The 20,571-nt window shown below is 41.0% G+C and overlaps 2 protein-coding genes across 2 annotated transcripts; one reads left to right on the top strand and one right to left on the bottom strand.

The window, feature by feature from the left end:
- Positions 1-270: 270 nt before the first annotated feature.
- Positions 271-11,613, bottom strand: dzank1 (double zinc ribbon and ankyrin repeat domains 1). Its single transcript, XM_062448854.1, has 22 exons — positions 11,523-11,613; positions 11,003-11,122; positions 10,588-10,741; positions 10,116-10,242; positions 9,903-9,984; positions 9,461-9,570; positions 8,952-9,034; positions 8,667-8,784; positions 7,745-7,858; positions 6,883-6,975; positions 6,557-6,679; positions 6,004-6,168; positions 5,649-5,880; positions 5,208-5,311; positions 4,816-4,899; positions 3,788-3,893; positions 3,560-3,642; positions 3,175-3,258; positions 2,904-3,031; positions 2,710-2,784; positions 2,197-2,382; positions 271-404 (listed from the first exon to the last, which is right to left on the bottom strand). Exons 2-21 carry the CDS (start codon positions 11,109-11,111, stop codon positions 2,214-2,216), a joined length of 2,343 nt encoding a protein of 780 aa, XP_062304838.1. The 5' UTR covers positions 11,112-11,122; positions 11,523-11,613; the 3' UTR covers positions 271-404; positions 2,197-2,213.
- Positions 11,614-12,007: 394 nt separating this feature from the next.
- On the top strand, positions 12,008-19,943 carry polr3f (polymerase (RNA) III (DNA directed) polypeptide F). Its single transcript, XM_062447926.1, has 9 exons — positions 12,008-12,210; positions 12,376-12,493; positions 12,822-12,889; positions 12,975-13,042; positions 13,222-13,334; positions 14,009-14,152; positions 14,373-14,480; positions 14,593-14,784; positions 19,310-19,943. Exons 1-9 carry the CDS (start codon positions 12,143-12,145, stop codon positions 19,385-19,387), a joined length of 957 nt encoding a protein of 318 aa, XP_062303910.1. The 5' UTR covers positions 12,008-12,142; the 3' UTR covers positions 19,388-19,943.
- Positions 19,944-20,571: the final 628 nt, after the last annotated feature.

Here is a 20,571-nt window from a genome sequence, read left to right as displayed (position 1 = left end):
TGGGACGTTTAATACGAGAGCCAACTGATGTTCTCTTCAACCATATCAGTGTCCGGAATGTATGTTTGTATTTGGTTGTGTGTCTTCGTTGTATATTGTCATGGTAAAGTTGTTGCCATTGTTGTGTTCAGTGAAATACATGTATATTGGTCTGTTGTTTACACACATGTAAGCCCTCTGGCTCTAGGTTGCTAAACTAAGAATTAGATTTTGTATCTAAAGGACATGCTTTATTATGGTTTTGTAATACAACTCACACTTATGCACACTTCTACAGCTCACTTTTTGCATAAAGATGAAGTCACATTCACACCAACTCCTCTCATCGTCTCATCTTTGGCCCTCAGCTGAGAGTTCGGAAACAACTCTCCCTTGTAATTTATGAAATACCTTCATTCACATTGCTGAAAATACAAATTAACTAGAAAACAGTGATGTTGTCTAACAAAGTAAACTAGAGAGGGTACAATTTCTGGGGAAATTGTAGGGTGTGCTTGCTTGCGTCGGTTGCACAGGGGTCCGTTTTTGAATGACATTTTTACAACTGACATTTCTGTATATTTTATATAAAAATGCATACAATTATTTATAAAGATTACATAGATTTGAAAGCATTTTTTTTTTGCTGCTCATTTACAACTGAAAATACGAGTGAAGTGTAGAATGAAATAGATGTCTTCTCATTTCCCCTGCAAGAGGAAGCCTCATCGTTGAATCAAAACGAATAAATTTGGCAGACCGGTGTAAAAATTGACCTAATCTCTATGACTTAAACGTCCTTATAAGTTTTTCCCTTCTCGTGATATTTTAAGGAATTTAGCCTACTCATATTGCATTCATTCATGAATAAAGAACCCCCTTTGAAGATTATTCTACGACGTTACCCGGCAGTAGAAGATGGAATCGCGATTCAAACAGTACCAACGGAAATAAGCTTGACATTTATTTAGTGGAAAATCGCTTTCATAAAAAGCTCACTGGTAGCGATCATTGTCAGTAACAACGCCAAGTGCGATATAGCCCTGTGTGGAGAAGCTGCCCCGGTAAATTGTACTACTACGGTACAGTACTAGACTACTGCTGTGTTCGTCTTGGTAGCGATTGCGTTGGTTGAATTTGATTTAACGTTCCGTTGTACGGTTTAGGCTGAAATTAATTATTTTCATGAACAGATTGACAAAGTTTAGGCTGTGGCAATGAAGTTAAGGTTAGTAGTTAGATAGATTTTTGATTTAAGTAAGGGGAGTGCCAAACATGTTCTGTCGCCGTTTGACTTCCTACAGCTGTGTAGATGTTTTTGTAGTGTCTCGCGTAGGCTACAGCGTTTCAGTGAGCAACACTGGTTTGAAACCACAGGTAATGATAATTTCACCCACAAATTGTTTACTTGTAATGTAATGTCATAATAAATCCTACAACGAAAATGTATTTGTGAGGAATGTTTATTTTAACGATTGAAAACAGATGCATCATAGACCACTGTAGTATGTGTTGCCCGGGCAACAGAGGCTAATGTCATGAGGCTAATACTTCAGTGACATAGTAGACTACTGTTTCCGAAAGTAGATGTACTTCCTTCATAAAATCAGCTTATATTGTACATTACATGTCACAATTGTGTGTCATATCACAAAGTAAAATTAGTAAATAGTTATCACCCTGGCTTCTTTGCTTGTGGCGTTTCTGCAGCTGCCTTGCAGTAAAGCAGTTAGCTTAGCTATCTCCCAGAAGTTAACGAGCTGCTAAACTAATGTTCTGCTAGAGGTAGTCACGCGAGTTTTCGTGACGTTAGTGACGTAAGTAGCGTCATTGACTGTGGCTAGCAAGTTAGCCACCGTTAGCTTCACATTTCGCCACAAAAACTTAATTTCCACTTAAACCATGCAACGGAACGTAAATCCCAATAGAAGCAACTCAATCGCTACCAAGACGAAGCTTTTGACACCTAGGTTGTCTATGTAGGCCAAATATTGACTGAGTTTTAGGGGGGCAAAAAGAATAATAAAAACAATAATATATATGTGAGAGAACAAAGGTTGTGCCCTTGCCGAAGGCAAAGCACACCCAATAATTTCAAGAAAATTGCTGGAAAGATTTCTGGAAACTGGATTTAACAACAAGGTCACCAACAAATGCCCCTATTTGCATCATGGCACATGGGTCGGACTTTAACACAACATGACAACGACAAGCAACCATGAGCAGTGATCTCATCAGAACACGTCTAGTCCCGGGTTACTTCTAGGTCTGACCATCCTGTCCAGCATCCCCTGGCCCATCCTAGCGGCTAGGAGAGACACTAACGGGCTGCACTTGGTGATGACGGCCAGGTCGTATGCAGTCAGACCTCTGTCGTTCTTCCTCCTGATGCTGGCGTTGCACCTAAACCCCAGATGAAGAGACGGCTGTTCTCAGTGTACATGTAGACATTAGAGCAATAATACGATAGAGACATAGGAGGAAGTGATGGATGACTCCTTCATGATAGTCAAGTTGTTACCGTTTATGCAAAAGTCTAAAAACACCATGGCCTGTCTTTATCTGAGGTAGAAACAGCATAAAATGACCTATTCCAGCCTTTGTCTTTTAGAAGGAATACATGTTACAATAGGCACACATGGTTTCACTATACATTTCTCAAAATAAATTTACTTCAATTGAAGGGTGCCAATAATTCTGTAGTTGACTGTATGGTCACGTATCTCTTACCCCAGTAGTGTCTCAGCACACAGCAACCCTTTGATCCCCATGGAAGCCGCTTCATGGAGGGCTGTGTTGTTCGACCTATGAGAGAGAAGGAGATTTTTCTTTATCCTGGTTGTTTTTTGTAGAGCCCTCTCGTTTGAGCTGAAAGCACTCTAGAACGACGGTAAGAAGGAAGGTCTCCGGACCGAAGCCCTTACGGTCCAGACTGCTGGTTGATGTCAGCACCCCTTTGCACCAGGACTGGGATGACGTCTGCGTGCCCGTTGACCACGGCAACAACCAGGGCAGGATGCCCATCGGCCCCCTGGCACACTGGATCCGCCCCCTGGCATGACATTACCGTGTTAACAAGGCACCTGGCCACTTCCAAATTTAGCAAATGTGATGTTGAGGAAATGGTTTGTTTGCGGAATAAAAATGGCATCTTGAAAAGGTATCAAGATGGATGTTGAATCAGTGATACTGTACCTCGTCAAGCAGTTGTTGGACTACAGAGATCTGCCCTTTCCCTTCATGGCCCACTTCCTTTAGAAGCTGGCTGTCTTTGGTTTGCTGAGAAAAATAAATATCAATCATTTGCACAGGAATCACCAGAATTGGTAATGGAACCCCAGTTAGGGACATGACATAAGAATTTGCAAGCCACCAAATATAACCATACTGCGTTTGTACACAAATCCAGTAGAAATAAGGAATTATGACTATATTTGTCTGTAATTTATTAGTTTCAATTATTAAACATGGTTAATGACTGGTGGACTAGCTCCAAGAGAGAAACACTTGAATACGCATTCACTCAGAAACAAGTCAGACGTTTGTTTTGGAAGAGCCCTTGACAGACAGGGTCACATACCGGTGCCTGCTTTATGACATCTGAGGACAAGCTTTTATTTGTTTTTTTTGATGTCCTTCCATTGGCTCCAGACCTCTCATTACCTACCATAAAGATAACAATAAACACATGCATTTGGTTAAAAATGTAAATACCACGGTTGAGAAATGTATTGTCAAATGTGTGCCAAAATCAATTTGATTGTGTGTAAGATCACAGAGTGGCGTGTGAGAGAGTCACTGTGCTTACCCAGGCTGGTCTGGCTGAACAACACACTCCTGCCCTCTGTCACACTGCTGAGGTTCTGGCTTTCTGATAGGGCGATGCTCCTCTCAGGCCCGCCCCCCTGGCATAACTGACCACATGCATTGTGAGAAGAGGATGGAAAGTGTGGACTCAAATGTGTGACAAGAACACAATTACATGTTCCATTCTAATCCTATCCCTACATTAGCTGTTAAATAATATATTTTGAATTTACCTTATTATTGCACTGTAGTATTTTCTTTCATTCACCATACATTCATTAGCTAGCTGCTGTAATTGAGATGTTATTGTTGCACTGTACAGCCATTGCCAAAGTATTGGCAGTGACCAATTTAGTCTTTTGCAAAGTTTGCTGGTTCAGTATTTGTAGATTATTTTTGTAAATTGCCATGTTACACTGGAGAAAAATCTAACACATTTCATGTTTTAATAGGCTGTTTATAGCAATCAATCTGCTCTTATAATCCAGTTATAATGATAGAGTGATTTTACCTGACTCTTCGTATGTGCTGATCATGTGATTTAGTGAAATTATGTTAGCTGGTCATTTTATGCAAGGGCCCAAAAACTGTGAAATTAGTTTTTAGTCCGATGTAGCTTTATTTAAAATGCATGTGATCACTCTGCACAATAATTGAGTAACAAAGAGAATCAACGCCACAACAACTGAAGCAGAACATTTTGCAAACACAAAATGTATGTCACCTGCCAATACTTTTGGCCATGACTGTAATCAAGTCATTGAGATGTTATTGATGAATTGTAATATTTTTGGTTGAACCGTGCCTGATGGCCGAGATGTGGTTACTTTACTATGCGGCCAGTAACTTGACTCTGATCACTGTAGAATGATGCACTTCTGATCCTTGATCTTCTACTGTACTTATCTTATCTGACTTATCTATATGCACAATTTGTACTATACTTTGGATAAAATCGTATGCTAAACGAATGAAATATAAAATGTAAGGATATCTAGTGTAAAAGAGTGGAGAAACATAACAACCAACCTTGTTTTGTTCATGTTCAGCTGAGACAAAGTTTATTCTCAGACTGACTTCATAATTGTCTTCCTCAATCACAGCTGAAACCATCTATAGGAAAGTAAACAAACTATTCAATTTCTTATACTGACAGTTCCTTCCCAAATGTTCTTTGTTCTACAACCAGGTGAGGTAATAATATTATCGCTTTACAACCTACTTTGGTAAGCTGACTGCAGACAAGAATTCAGTTTAACAAGACTGTGGTTATACACTAGTGTAATAGGTCAACATTTCCATCTGTATAATCAGTATACATAGTCTATACATAACCCTGCAGTCCCATTATTTGAGTATATACACTGACATCTGAAGATGACTCATTCAGTAGTGGAGGCCTCATGGTGCCCTGATCTTACCCGGCCCATTCGAGGTTCCCCAACTATAGCTCTGAACTCTGTGTTGTTCTGGGTGTAGCTTCGTAGGTGTGCACACACATGGTCCAACTGTTTCCTCCAGTAGCCTGCGACCGAGAGAGACCAAGAGAGAAAGGGAAAAAGAGGTTCAGAGATTAGACTGGTAATCCTCAGACACAGCGAAGCACATCTACTCAGATTCATCCAAATCCCACTGAACCCATGATGGGACTCTATCCCAAATAAAAAAATGTAACTCAAATTTATGATACCAATATTTAAAAAGCTTATCACATCTGCCACTCATTGACTTCACATACAAGTAAAGACCAGAAGAGGCGTTAAGTTTTCTCTCTTCATCTCACTCATTGTTCTCCTCTGATACTGCGAGAAGAGTAGAGAGCAGAGGAACCAGGGAACTCGTTTGTGCCCACGGCTCTGTACCTCTCCCTGGACTTATAGCAGTGAGCAGCGGCCTTCGGTCCCTCATCTGATCCTGTCTGCTGAACTCTAGCGCCGCCTGCTGGCCCTTCCTGTGGAGCTCCGTGCTGGACGGGTAGAAGAGGCCTGTCGTCTGGGTGTGCTGCTCCACGTGGCCTGGTGCCGGGGCCATGACGGGAGATCCAGAGGGAGGCACGGGCTGCCATGTGGTAGCGTCTGAGCGCTGGGTGGACGGCTGTAGATGTTGCATGACAGTGATGGAGAAGAGGGAGTCGGAAGAGGGAGCGGAAGAGACCGTCCTTACAGTTGGAGACAAACACGTTCAGCATGGATTTCCTCCGGCTCTACAGCCTCATACCTGTTCCTGCTCGACAGCGGCCCCGGTGGAACAGGCCATGCTGGCGCGGGATTCACCCCTGGAAGGTCCCTCCATAAACACCCCGCAAGAGCCACAGAAGCTGGCATAGGGGTGGCTGCTGGCCCCGCATCGGGAGCAAATCAGACAGCTGGCTGCATGGCCGGGCTGGGAAGAGATGGGTTCGAACAAAGAGTAGATATGGATGAAACGTAAGGAGCGACGGAAACAAGTTACAGTATAGATAGTAATTGCCAGAGATGGATGTAGGTAGGTTGCGTTGTCTGATGGGGTGATGGATGGATAAAAAGGTTGGTGGGTTTGGAATTATGATAGATTTCAATAGATTTCAAATGATTTTTGACTGAGCATGCTTTGGGAATTATTTGAGTGTACGTAAGGTATGTCAAAAATAGAAGGAATGTTAGTGTGTGAGGTTATCTGTTTATTTTTGTAGCCACTAAATAAACTTTCGTTGCAATTCCATCTTTTTAAAACTCCAGATTGCTATTCATCAGTGGTGCAGTGTACATGATCGAAGCAAGGCCTCTCTTACCTTGGCGCCGCACCAATCGCAGAAACGTGCGTCAGAGTGGTTGACCCGACTGCACTTAGAACAAGACACCATCTTGTTTTCTCCTGAAGGAAGAGGTGGAGCACTCTGACCACTCAGAACAGCCTAGTAAGGAAATACAAAGCTTTCAAGCTAATTGTGATATACGTTCTTGTGTGTTTATTGGCTAAATGTATAAGAAACAAATACTGTAAGTGTACTGAAAGTTTTACATAAAAGTAGTCAAATGAAAAAACTAAAACTACATTTTCAGCATACAGAATGAGGCCAACAGAGATGGAGTCTCTCTCCATCTTCTATAATCTTACAGTAGCGGGCTGTGGTAGCCTGGTCTCACAGGTGACACAGAAGGAGATATGTGCTGGGTTTCCAGTTCCACAAGACTGACAAATCAGCTTGTCCTTAACCAAACAACAGGACATTATCATGTGCATTATCACATATTGTAAAACTCATATATCAATCTAGATAAGTGTGTTGTGAAATGTGCTCAAGTGGCTGTTGTTCACTTTTTATACAGTTCTACACCTAAATTTAACATGGATAGAATAAAATGTGTAACTTTTTCAATAATATAGGACAAATGGTCCTATGCCTATTTATATACTCCACAAGACAATCCACACCATAATATTACAGTGATGGACAGATTCATTTAGTTCAATATTGAAAAAGGAAAAAACCCTGATGGCTCTCTCACATGTAAAAAGGCGCTGAAGTCAAGTGTGAACACGGCCTAACGGTGCAACATTTGTTTAGGGTTAGGGTTAAGTCGCTCTGGATAAGAGCGTCTGCTAAAATGATTAAATGTTTACATCGTGAGTCAAAAACGTTTTCAGAAAGGTTCACAAAATTCTGAGTATGTTGTGTGGCATGTTGCTGTGTATGTGTGGCATTTTGCTGTGTATGTGTGGTAGGTTGTGGCAGTGGGGGTCAGATGGCTGAGCGGTTAGGGAATTGGGCTATTAATCAGAAGGTTGCCGGTTCGATTCCTGGCTGTGAAAAATGACGTTGTGTCCTTGGGAAAGGCACTTCACCCTACTTACCTCAGGGGGAATGTCCCTGTACTTACTGTAAGTCGCTCTGGATAAGAGCGTCTGCTAAATGTAAATGTAATGTTGCTGTGTGTGTGTGTAAGAGTGTGTTTTCGCCAGCTTCCTTTGTGCTTACCTGCAGTCGTAGGCTGGCTTGAGGCTGCAGCTGTGGGCCAATAGGGGCTTCACATACCACACATGCCACAGTGTTCATGGGCACTATGGTTTTACAGTGAATGCACAAACCCAACTAAAAAAAAATATGAATCAGAATCAGCTTTATTTGCCAAATAAGTTTGCACAAACAAGGAATTTACTAAGGCAGGAAGGTGCATACGGTAAACATATAAGAATTGTAAATATAAAATGTAGAAAATGTACAACAGTATCTAAATAATTCTAACCAATACTATATAATGTATTTTTTTTAATATAAAATAAGATATAAAGAAGAAGAGTGCAATGTGATTGGTGCATTGTGCAATAAAGTGACAGATGGACTTTATGACAGTGTTAGTGACAGTTGGGAGTTCTGGACCTTGTTGATTAGGCCAGCTGCAGATGGAAAGAAACTGTTCTTGTGGCGTGAGGTTTTGGAACAGTGTGTGTCCAGGGTGAACAAAACATTAGTAGTTCAGTCAAGACACTAGTATAGAGCATGGAAATAGGTTTGACTTTGGCGGAGTGGATGTATGTAGGGAAAGCACTCCCTGCCTCTAAGCATTAGCGAGCAACATACATGGAATATGACTCAGGGAGCAAATAGAGGAATAATCCCCCCTGATGACAGTACATACAGACAACACAGGGAGATGTAGAGGGTTCTACTACCGCCTTATCGACATGGACCTATGGGCTTGAAGTAACACAGGTGTAGTTGATAACATGACGTGATTTGACCATTTGACAATGACCAGCCTGGGCTCCTTAGCTGCAGTAAGGTAACCCATTCGAACTAAACTAATAGTTTGGAGCCAAACTATGGAAATTGATCAAATGTGTGGAAACGTGTATTCATACAGTGTAAATGATAATAGTACATGAGGTGAGCAGCGTACCTGTCCCCCCTCTGTGGGCGGCAGCCTCTGCCCCGGCACCAGTGGTACAGCAGTACCACACTGCAAACAGAAGCGGGCAAACGGGTCTGACGGACGAAGGCTCAAGCACTTGGTGCACCTGCACAGACAGGAGACCGGAGAGACCAATGATGGTCCGTCTTCAAGACATTTCACTCCTCTCTCCAAAATTATCTCTATATTTCAAGTCCTAACTAAAGAAATTGACCATATGACACAGGTTAACCTGACCATGATTCAAATCAATCTCTTTTTTAGAATGCGTACCTCAAGAAATCTGTCTCTCTTTGAATCCTGGATATTTGCGTGTTGGTCAGGTTATTGAAGGTGCTTTCTTCCAGGCTTGCATTCTATAAAGAATGATCAATGATTATTCTAAATAAACTGGCCATCCATTTAAAATTACATAAATAGTGGGATTGTTTTTAAAATCATTCTGGTCTCTACAAAAACTGGATATTTTGTGGTTCCCAAAATCAAGAAGATAACGGCAGGGGCAAGGCTATCTCATGTAGACCTCCTCTCCTCTGGATCTATCAGGGTGGGGTCTCGGTGTTCAAAGACAGTGAAAAACGTTAACTGTTTGTCAGTCTTATTGCTGAATCACTGCACTAGCTCTCATTTAACCAGTGAGGACTTCTACTAACGCTGGCACCAGCACCGCTGTTTGCTCCTCTGCTGTCGCTAACCTCATTTTCCTCTCCAATCTTTACCTCTATTACCCTTTGATCTAACAGTTGCCAGACTGGCGGATAACAGGGTAAAATAAGGCCTACCAATGTGTGAGGTGACGTAGGCTCAGGCACAGATGTGAGGCCCAGATGATTGCTGAGGAAGCGAGGAGCTTTAGGGGCTCTTTTACCGTTACCTTCCTTCATCTTCGGTCCTAAAAACAAAATACAAAAACACTGTTAATATAGATTTAGACAGTAACAGTCAAAGGACATTTCGAAAATGTCTAGAGGACATTTCGGGTTTTGTGACTTTTGTGGTTTAAGTGGCCAATTTGTCCAAATACAAATTCAAAGTCCAATTTGTAGTCTGAGTTACTTCATACAGTGCTTTTTTTGTACATCCTGTATGGCTCTTCATTTATTTAGGTCCTATTGTACACACTTTATAGTAACATAGTACTTTTATATTTTCAGTGCATCAGATTCTGTTTCTGAGTTAGTTGTATTACAGTTATGATATGAAGCAATAATGTTATCCACACACCCTGTGGCCTCAGTGAAGACTCTCCTGAAGCATGTTCCGCCCTCGTAGTACAAGCGATGCTGCCATTAGTTTCCTTAGAGAACTAGTAACAAAAGCATAGACTCCACTTTCTTGGTTTGAATGTTTCATCTCAAACGATATCTACAAGAGGTATAATTATGATTATGATAGATTAAAAGGAGAACTTTCAACAGAAGTGTTAGGCAAAAATACCTGTTTGATCCCTAGTTCATGGTCCTTCAAGACATTTTCCTCTTTGTCGTCTGTGGATAATGCCTCGCTTGGAGGCACATATTCCACCAGGAAGAGCTTGGTAACAACAGCGCTCTCCCTGCCATCTCTAGAGACAATTGACCATCAGATAATTTCAGTTCTGAAAATTGTCCCTTGTGTACAGTATGCTTCGGACTGAGAGTCAAACCCATTTACAGAAACTGGGGTTACTGGTTAGCTGGTGGGGAAGTGAGTGAGTGAATGAAGACAGGGGTGGAGAGAGAGAAACAGCCCAAGAAAGACAGACACCGATAGAAAGACGGATAGGAAAATAGAAAAAGAGCAGGGGACACTAAGTAGGCTTACATAATCTGCCATGTTTTGTTATTAATTTTAGACAACTTTTAGACAACTTCAGTTATTACTTATACATTATGGAATATTTGCAATAATCATTCTGAAGCATTCCCACCTGGTGACAGCCACTGCTTTGACAGACACTTTGCCGTCAGGTAAGCATATTGGTTTACTGTACTTTAGAGTGCTGCTCTCCCCAAATCCAGGTCTCTTGACAACCTCAGGTTTACTTCCATCCAGAGTGTAGTAGATGGTGACATCCAGTGTGTCTGGACCAAAATGAATGTCTTTTTTATTTTAAAGGACACACTGATGGGGCACCTGATCAACATTGCTGTTAATGTAGCTTACTTTAATTATACATGGCAAGTTAACCCTATACAAAATATTTAACGCTATAGACAATATGGCTTGTTTCAATACTTGAGATTCTATAACTCGGTTAAACATACACTTAAAAACTACAAGTGTGTTTTATTTATATATTTTTAAGAAGAAGAAAAAGAAAAAAAGCATGAGCAATTTCAAACCTGATTTGATCTCAACAACAGTTGTGGTATCGATCTCGTGCTTCCCTTTCCCAGGTTGAGGAATGCGAATGGGTATGATGTGAGGCACCACGATAGAACCAGCAGTCATGTTTCTGGATGCTGGACAAGAAATATAAACGTCTAAAATTATGACATTTAAGTGATTGGTTTAGTAACCTATGCCCAGAATAGGCCTACACAATGCTCACCTGGACAATCTTTATGGTTTGTTTGATATCTGCAATGTTTTTCTGTTTAAAAAAAAACGGTACCAATTTGAACTGTTAGCTAATTCATTAGATTACGGATTACTTTTCCCCTATTAACATTTATAAAAAGAAAACTTTCAAGCAGTAACATAAAAAAACAATTAGACCCAGGTTAATGTTGTCTATACATCTGGTAAGCATTTGGAGAGGGCAAGTCTTTAATTGAACAATTCGAATTCGTAGGAATACATTCAGCATAATTTAGGTACTAAACATTATTATTATGAAATAGTTTCGATGTAAGCTCTCACCTTGTTGCCACGTCTATGAAAAGAGAATGTTTAGGGTCATTATGTTTTATGTAGCCTACTGATGTTGGCAATGTATCTAGCGACGCTGCACTGTGCATTCACCAACACCATTGGTCTACATCATACGCCTTAGCAACGCTAACAACCAATAGCAATATTCTCAACAAAATAAAATAATTGTCTCGTTTCAAATGCCTATTTCTTGTTTATTTATTATTATTTTAATTAAACTTAAATAATTGAGTGAATATCTAGTTGTATTTTACTCACTGGAATGGATTAATCAGAGACATAGGCTACATGTATATTTTTCTAATTTGCCTCGACTATCAACTTTACATCCGTGAATGACTATTCTATATGTATTTAGTTTAATAAAAGACTAGGGAGATATTCCAGTTTTAAATAATTATAAAGCGTACATTTGTCAAGAATTCTATAGTATTTTTTTATCAGGCAATGTCGGGACTGCCAAACACTCAAATGAGACCACGCTACGAGACAAAGGACCTAGTATTGCACATTCGAATGTTGACGGTTATACATGTATAGCTCAACTTGAGCATGCTAACGACTTTTGTGTATACATGATATTTGAGGGTTGTAGAAGGTGGATTTAAATGTACTCAACAATGACGGATGTCAAAGTAAAACAAGAATCTACAGATGTTGCGGACATCGAAAACAGGTTGGCTTGGCGTTTCATCACCCTGCTATGGCTTGGTTGGTTAATTAGCCAGTTAGCTAAAATCGACTCCTACAGACCGATTATTGTAGCTGTGTAACGTTAGATATGTAGAATACGCTTTGTACTGATTGATTGTCGTCTTCATACATGCTTCTTGTTACACAGGATAAAAGAACTCTGCCAACAGTTCCCTCACGGGATAACTGACCAGGTCATCCAGAATGACATGCCGAACTTGGAAGCACAGCTCAGGGCCATGGCAATCAACAGACTTTTGTCACTGGTACGTAACAGTTGCAGTAGTCATCAATCCGGTTAACTGATTCACTGACACGAGGTTAAATTAAAGTGTATATTTGACGACGAGTTGGTAAGAGTTGCAATTAAGGCATTTGGACACAAAAAAACGTGCCATATAGATTTAATGATACCTGACCAGTTCAACAGGACAAAATCTCAGTGTCCAACATGGAACGAAAGACAAGCATTCTGTCGGTCAGGTTATTTGAGGGGCTGGAATTGAGGACACCAGCAGGGTTAGATTCATGTTTTGGTCGGATACTTATTCATTGAACCATGAGGCTGAATGAACCAAATATGAATCTATTCAGGGTCAGCTGGACTTACTACGAAACAGCTCTGGACTTCTGTACCGGATGAAGAATACCCAAACAGCCAGGTGTGTCTGCTTTGTCATTATGCTTTCATTACACATGTTATGATAACTGACAGGCTTGATACTCACTTCCTATTTACCATTCAAGCAAAATGAAAGGCTCTGACAATCAAGAGAAGCTGGTGTATCAGGTCATAGAGGATGCGGGGAACAAAGGTATTCTTACTATTTCCAACAAAATCAATGTGATTTTGAAATGTCTGCCCCCCCTCCACACACACACACACACACACAACCACACACACTAATAATGATGCCATTCATTGGTTTTAATTGTCGTCTATTTAATGAGTGGCCCTTTTCTTCATTGTCATTCATGCATTGTCTTCACACAGGGATATGGAGCAGAGATATTAGATACAAAAGCAACCTTCCTCTAACAGAGATAAACAAAATCCTCAAGAATCTAGAGAGCAAGAAGCTCATCAAGGCTGTCAAGTCTGTGGCTGTGAGTGAGAACTCCTAATGTCTTTGCAATTTTCTTGGAATTTCCTTTGGGATCAATAAAGGGATTTTAAAAAATGTTGTATTAGTACTTAGGGAGTCAGGTGGCTGAGCGGTGAGGGAATCGGGCTAGTAATCCGAAGGTTGCCAGTTCAATTCCCGGTCATGCCAACTGATGTTGTGTCTTTGGGCAAGGCACTTCACCCTACTTGCCTCGGGGGGAATGTCCCTGTACTTACTGTAAGTCGCTCTGGATAAGAGCGTCTGCTAAATGACTAAGTGTAAATGTAAATGTACTTCAAAGTATTTGAAGTTGATGTAAGTTGTGTCAAAACCATTCATGCCAAACATCTGACATGGGTCAATACTTTGCTCTCGCCTAACAGTAAAGTCATCCACTCGTGATAGTAAACACTGTTACTCAGTCAAACCAGCCTCCAAAATACAAAGTAATTTTTCAAAGTACTTTTTATGTTCATGATGTAAGGTTAATAAAGGAGAAGATGTATCAGCTAAATAAACAGCATATTATATAGGGTAATGGGTAACAATCTCAGCTCAAGTTTTTTTGGCACAACAGACCTGTTACTAAATCTAAATCTCTCACCTAAATGTTGATTTCATTGATCAGATCCCAGTGTGCACTTTTTCACTGTCCAAATTGTTTTTGTCATTCAGGCCTCAAAGAAGAAGGTTTACATGCTGTACAACCTGCAGCCTGACCGCTCCGTGACTGGGGGAGCCTGGTACAGTGACCAAGACTTTGAGTCTGAATTTGTTGAGGTTCTCAATCAGCAGTGTTTCAAGTTCCTCCAGAGCAAGGTATGCTGACTGGAACACAGCTCTGGAATGGCTAACACTTGGAATTGTAATGATTATAATAAGCATACAAGTATTCTGTATGAAAACATTACAGGTACAACATGTGCAAGGATACCATTTACTAATGCACCTGTGATTACAACTGGATAGTTGAATTGGATTTTAGCCACTCTTGTTTTGTATACTCTGTACTCCAGTCATGTTGGCCTTTCTTACCTAGGCTGACGCAGCAAGGGATAGCAAACAGAGCCCCATGGTGCAAAGGAACAGCTCTTTTGCTACCTCTCATGAAGTTTGGAAGTATATTTGTGAACTGGGAATTAGCAAGGTGAGACCACAAGCTTCCAGTTCCAACGTACATGAAGACCTGCTACCACATGAAATGCTTGAAATGAACAGAGTTCTATACTCGTGCGTCAACAATGTACTGCTCACCACAGGTTGACCTGTCGATGGAAGACATCGAAACCATCTTGAACACGCTGATCTACGACGGGAAGGTTGAGATGACCATCATAGCGGCCAAGGAGGGCACGGTGGGCAGCGTAGACGGCCAGGTGAAGCTGTACCGAGGAGTCAACCCCATCATCCAGCCCACGGGCCTGGTCAAGGCTCCCTGTGGCCTCTGTCCGGTGAGCCCACTCCCCTTCCTGCCTCTGGACTTCACCAGACAGCTGGCTCATTTGAATAGTACAGTCTAGGGGTGGGCGATATGGCCAAAATCTTCTATCACCGTATGAGTAATTTTATATCCCGGTTACGGTATACAGTTAGGTCCATAAATATTTGGACATTGACACAATTTTCATCATTTTGGCACTGTATACCACCACAATGGATTTGAAATGAAACAATCAAGATGTGCTTTAAGTGCAGACTTTCAGCCTTAATTTCAGGGTATTTACATCCAAATCAGGTGAACGGTGTAGGAATTACAATACATTTTATATGTGCCCCCCCCCCCCCCCCCTTTTTAAGGGACCAAAAGTAATTGGACAATTGGCTGCTCAGCTGTTCCATGGCCAGGTGTATGTTATTCCCTCATGGGAGTTCGTTATTTCATTGACAAGGAGCAGAAAAACCCCTTCACAACAGTTGGCCAGATCAAGAACACTCCAGGAGGTAGGCGTATCTGTGTCAAAGTCAAAAATTAAGAGAAGACTTCACCAGAGTAAATACAGAGGGTTCACCACAAGATGTAAACCATTGGTGAGTCTCAAAAACAGAAAGACCAGATTAGAGTTTGCCAAAAAACATCTAAAAGACCCTGTACAGTTCTGGAACAACATCCTATGGACAGATGAGACCAAGATCAACTTGTACCAGAATGATGGGAAGAGAAGAGTATGGAGAAGGGAAGGAACTGCTCATGATCCAAAGCATACCACCTCATCAGTGAAGCATGGTGGAGGTAGTGTTATGGCGTGGGCATGTATGGCTGCCAATGGAACTGGTTCCTTTGTATTTATCGATGATGTGACTGCTGACAAAAGCAGTAGGATGAATTCTGAAGTGTTTCTGGCAATATTATCTGCTCAGATTCAGCCAAATGCTTCAGAACTCATAGGACGGCGCTTCACAATGCAGATGGACAATGACCCGAAGCATACTGCGAAAGCAACCAAAGAGTTTTTTAAGGCAAAGAAGTGGAATGTTCTGCAATGGCCAAGTCAATCACCTGACCTAAATCCAATTGAGCATGCATTTCACTTGCTAAAGACAAAACTGAAGGGAAAATGCCCCAAGAACAAGCAGGAACTGAAGACAGTTGCAGTAGAGGCCTGGCAGAGCATCACCAGGGACGAAACCCAGCGTCTGGTGATGTCTATGGGTTCCAGACTTCAGGCTGTCATTGACTGCAAAGGATTTGCAACCAAGTATTAAAAGTAACAATTAGATTTATGATTATGTTAGTTTGTCCAATTATTTTTTTGTCCCTTAAAAAGGGGGGGGCCACATATAAAATGTGTTGTAATTCCTACACCGTTCACCTGATTTGGATGTAAATAAAGCTGAAAGTCTGCACTTAAAGCACATCTTGATTGTTTCATTTCAAATCCATTGTGGTGGTATACAGAGCCAAAATGATGAAAATTGTGTCAATGTCCAAATATTTATGGACCTAACTGTATATCACGGTATGTAGTACGAGCGTTCCGATTGGCTGATGCGCAGTCATGCCATCCGCCAACCTACTCACAGCTCAATACGGATCCGTAATGCCCTCCGACGAAAATTTCAAAATGAGCGAAAGCGATCAGTCTTGAGTTTTACTATCCATATCTAACTTCGGTTTCGGCGTATCAACCTCGTTAAAGCTCGGTCGATACGTTAAAGCTTCTGTTTGATATTTCCCGGCATGACCTCACTCTCAGTTAGTAAGTAGTTAGCCTTCACTAGTCATCCTAGATCAAGAATGCTAGCAATTTAGCAGTGTAATTTTACAACAATAATTTTACAGCACGACATAAAACTTGAACAACAAATCAAATTGGTTACCTGCAGAATGGGTCATCAAATTTATAATTAATTAGCATGGGCATGAATGTGGTCCGCTTAGACAAAATACATTCCACATCGAAAATTCCGTCAGACCAGGGCAAATGTACTTCAAGGTCAAACGAAAATAGCGAATCAAATAAAAGTTAAACTACAATTCTAAATATCGCAAGAATGCGATTTATATGATGGATTATATACAACACAACAACCAGACATTTAATTGACACGTGTAATACAAAAATATCACAAATTTGTAAAGACTTTGGATGCGAGCCCTTTTTGCCCAACCTACCTGCTGCAGTTATCGTCTTCTCTGCTGCAGGGCAACAACAACATGCAACTACTGTGTGAATTTGTTTTCAAAATAAGACTATACATCTACGATAAGCTAAAATATAATAAACCTCCTAAATATATAAAATAGTATACAATATAATACATTACATTTACATTTAGTCATTTAGCAGACGCTCTTATCCAGAGCGACTTACAGTAAGTACAGGGACATTCCCCTGAAGCAAGTAGGGCCTTGTGCCTTGCCCAGGGACACAACATCATTTTTCACTGCCGGGAATCGAACTGGCAACCTTCAGATTACTAGCCCGATTCCCTAACCGCTCAGCCACCTGACTCCCTATAGCCTAATATAGATTAGACTGTGATTAACCTGTTTTCCTGTTTAAGACAATGTTTCCCAACCGGGGTGCCGTCTGATGAGAGCAGGGGTGCCGTGTAAAAGTCCATCAACCAGTAGCGGACTGGCCATCGGGAGCACCGGGAGAATTCCCGGTAGGCCGAGACACGTCTGGGCCGGAGGGCCTCTTGCCTTATAATTTTTTTAACTACTAATAAAATGTCGGCAGGAGATTGAGCGAAACGGTTGGCCTTTCCCCAAGGCCGGTTGGTCTATTCCAAATGAATGTCTGGGCAGCCATTACCCCGCCCCCTTTGTCTTGCTTACTCTCGACAGTGACACTGAGATCAAAAACTAGCTAGTAGAGACTATATAACGATCGAAAACCAGGCTAAGAAACGTAAGGGGAAAAATAAGAGACAAAAATACAATCTTCACTAGACAACGTTTTACCAATTGAAAAATTGCTATGTTTATTTTACCTAAAGCTCAAAACTATTTTGCGCTCAAATAAAGGCCAAATTCTTAGCTCCCCATTAACTGTGAAACTCCCTAACTTACATTTACATTTATTCATTTAGCAGACGCTTTTATCCAAAGCGACTTCCAAGAGAGAGCTTTACGAAGTGCATAGGTCACTGATAACGACAAGATAGCCCCAAAAAACATTGCGGGTAGCCAAAACATGAAGCACATTTTGTGAACAACCAAAATAAGTGCCAAAGGGAAGAACCACAAGAGCATGTAGTTAAACAAGTTACAATTAAACAACATGAATCGCTATAAGTGCAAGTGTACCTGTAGAAAAGCAAGCAACAGTAAAAAATATTTCAACAATTTAAATCAGTTACCACTAACCAACAAGAGCAGCAAGGCTCTAAGCAAGAGTCATTGTGATCCTTTAAGAAACTAACATGGGGTCCAACTTGCATTACATCAAACAAGCATTGGCAGGGCAGCTGTGGTGGCGTATACGGGGGTCGGTTCTGGTGGCCCAGTCTGGATAAAAGTCCAGGGACTTTTAACCCTTTACTCCCAGTCCGTCCCTGCCTTCAACGAATTTTCCTTGTAGCTGGATGAGTCGACTGACATTAGTGGGCACGCACGCTCAGCTCCTGGCAAATGTTCGATTCGTAGATGGCGACAGCAGTAGAGAAACTTTTTTATTTTGTAAATCAATGCCTGACAAAACAACGGGAGAAGAAATATATTGTGTGACAGCAGAGTATCTTGAACAGGGTGGGTTGAATTGGAAGGACTGTCACAGTTTTATGTACTGATGGGGCCACTGCCATGACTGGGAGTATGAAGGGCTTCATTAGCAGAGTCAGAGCGCAAAACCCACATGTGAAAGCGACTGACTGCTTTTAACATAGGGAGGCACTGGTGGCAAAGATGCTCCCGAAGGAACTCTACTGGACAGAGTTGTAGATATAGGCCTAGTTAATTTCATCAAGGCACGCCCACTGAAGAGCCGTCTATTTTCGATTTTATGCGAGGAAATGGGAGCGCAACATCAGAGCTTGTTATACGGCCGTTTGATGTCACGCGGCAAGGTTTTGGCATGACTCTACGAACTGAGGGAAGAGTTAAAAACGTTCCTCAATCAGGAGAATTCGGGATATGTAGAGTGAAGTCCTTTTCATTTTTTTTTACTGTTTTAAGGGTGCCATGACTGAAAAAAGGTTGGGAAACACTGTGTTAAGATATGGTATATCTAAATAATTACGGGGTCCTTGCTTCGGAAATGCACACAAGCATAATCCCTGAGAATACCAAAGTACATGTTTAATCCCCTGTAGCCCTTAACTAAGGCAGTAGTTCTCAAACTAGTTATGTCTGGGCAGAAAAAAAAGAATTAAGAAAAATGTAAGTCCAAGACCGTCTGCTTGGTTTTGGTAAAAGTATACATTTTCAATGGAAACATTGATGAAAAGGTATTATTTTATGATATTATTATTAATATTTCATGTTTGTTCAAAGTCAATTCTCATTGTAATGTCTTTCTCAATCTTCCACAGGTGTTTGATGACTGTCACGAAGGAGGAGAGATCTCACCCTCCAATTGTATCTACATGACAGAATGGCTCAACTTTTGAGAAGCGACGTGTCATTTCTTTTGTATTGTTTTTCTCTGTGGAGAAAGTAAATCTGCATATTGTTTCAGCTACGAACATTATTAAATGTTTAAAGGATGCTTGGTTACACATCCAAAAAACAGATGATTGCAGCAGTATTTCCACTTATCTTCCTGTAAAAATCCCTCAAAGTCCAAATATATCCTTATTTATCTGGCATATTAAATAATACGTTTAAATGTTCTGTTCAGATCTTTGGATATGTGATGGGCACAAACTGAAACATATCATGGAATTTGGTCAAACTAGAAGTTAACTGCCAATTCAATGGATTCTATAATGTAGGAAAGTAGCCTGGTGACCTTTCTGAGTTTTGCTGTCATTCTTTTTCACTTGTATAATAATAAAGGGTGTGCACAGCAGTCAGTCTGGAAAACCTTTCTTATGGCAAATCTGGTCATGGTTAAAGCTGTGATGGAGAGAGGGACTGTCCTTCACTGTTGCAGCCTCCAGAGTTCTCCAGCTTTGACATTCTGTTTGGAATTGTCGCCACCTATTTGCAGTTGCTACTGTACACACACAATAGTGATGGGTCGTTCGCGAACGATCCGGCTCTAAGAGCCGGCTCTTGAAGGTGAACGCCGGGAGCTGGCTCTCATATCTGAAGAACCGACTATTTTTAATAGATTAATACAGCCTATAAAAACTAAATGATTATGAAATAATGAATTTTAATTGTATTTAAAATAATTGACTAATTCAAAGAACAACAAAAAAATACTTGTAGGCTTAAAGGCGCACACGACCATCCTCACATTCTGTTCCTGTCAATCCTGCATGAGGGAGGGCCGAGCCAACTCACACAGTCAGAGAGTAGTCAAAACTCGGAGGAGAGCCATGACAAATCAATGCATTTTTAAGATATGTGGTTACGGTCGGGTATGATTTCACTTCATAATTTAATTCAAATTGTTTTCACACCTATCATAGTCAAATTCATAGTTAAAACATGTATTTTTTAAAGAGCCGGCTCTTTTTAGTGAGCTGAGCCATATGAGCCGGCTCACGAAAAAGAGCCAGAATGCCCATCACTAACACACAACTACCACTAGCACTGATTGTGATATTGCTTATTATAAGCAAAATGCTGGTCATGTACCAAGGTTTGTATGACTGCACTTCACATTGACTAGCCTTGGTTTGCT

This window comes from Osmerus eperlanus, chromosome 22 (assembly GCF_963692335.1).
Source record: "Osmerus eperlanus chromosome 22, fOsmEpe2.1, whole genome shotgun sequence".
Taxonomy (NCBI): Eukaryota; Metazoa; Chordata; class Actinopteri; order Osmeriformes; family Osmeridae; genus Osmerus; species Osmerus eperlanus.
This window is presented reverse-complemented; position numbering and strand designations above follow the sequence as displayed.

Excerpts from the sequence above, each read along its gene's own strand:
- dzank1 (XM_062448854.1), bottom strand. The coding sequence starts at position 11,111 with ATGACTGCTGGTTCTATCGTGGTGCCTCACATCATACCCATTCGCATT. Across the intron at positions 8,785-8,951 it reads AGAGAGACAGATTTCTTGAG|GTGCACCAAGTGCTTGAGCC; the intron begins GTACGCATTCTA and ends CTGTCTGTGCAG. Across the intron at positions 5,312-5,648 it reads TGCTATAAGTCCAGGGAGAG|GCTACTGGAGGAAACAGTTG; the intron begins GTACAGAGCCGT and ends TCTCGGTCGCAG.
- polr3f (XM_062447926.1), top strand. The coding sequence starts at position 12,143 with ATGTACTCAACAATGACGGATGTCAAAGTAAAACAAGAATCTACAGAT. Across the intron at positions 13,043-13,221 it reads AGAGGATGCGGGGAACAAAG|GGATATGGAGCAGAGATATT; the intron begins GTATTCTTACTA and ends GTCTTCACACAG. Across the intron at positions 14,481-14,592 it reads GTGAACTGGGAATTAGCAAG|GTTGACCTGTCGATGGAAGA; the intron begins GTGAGACCACAA and ends TGCTCACCACAG.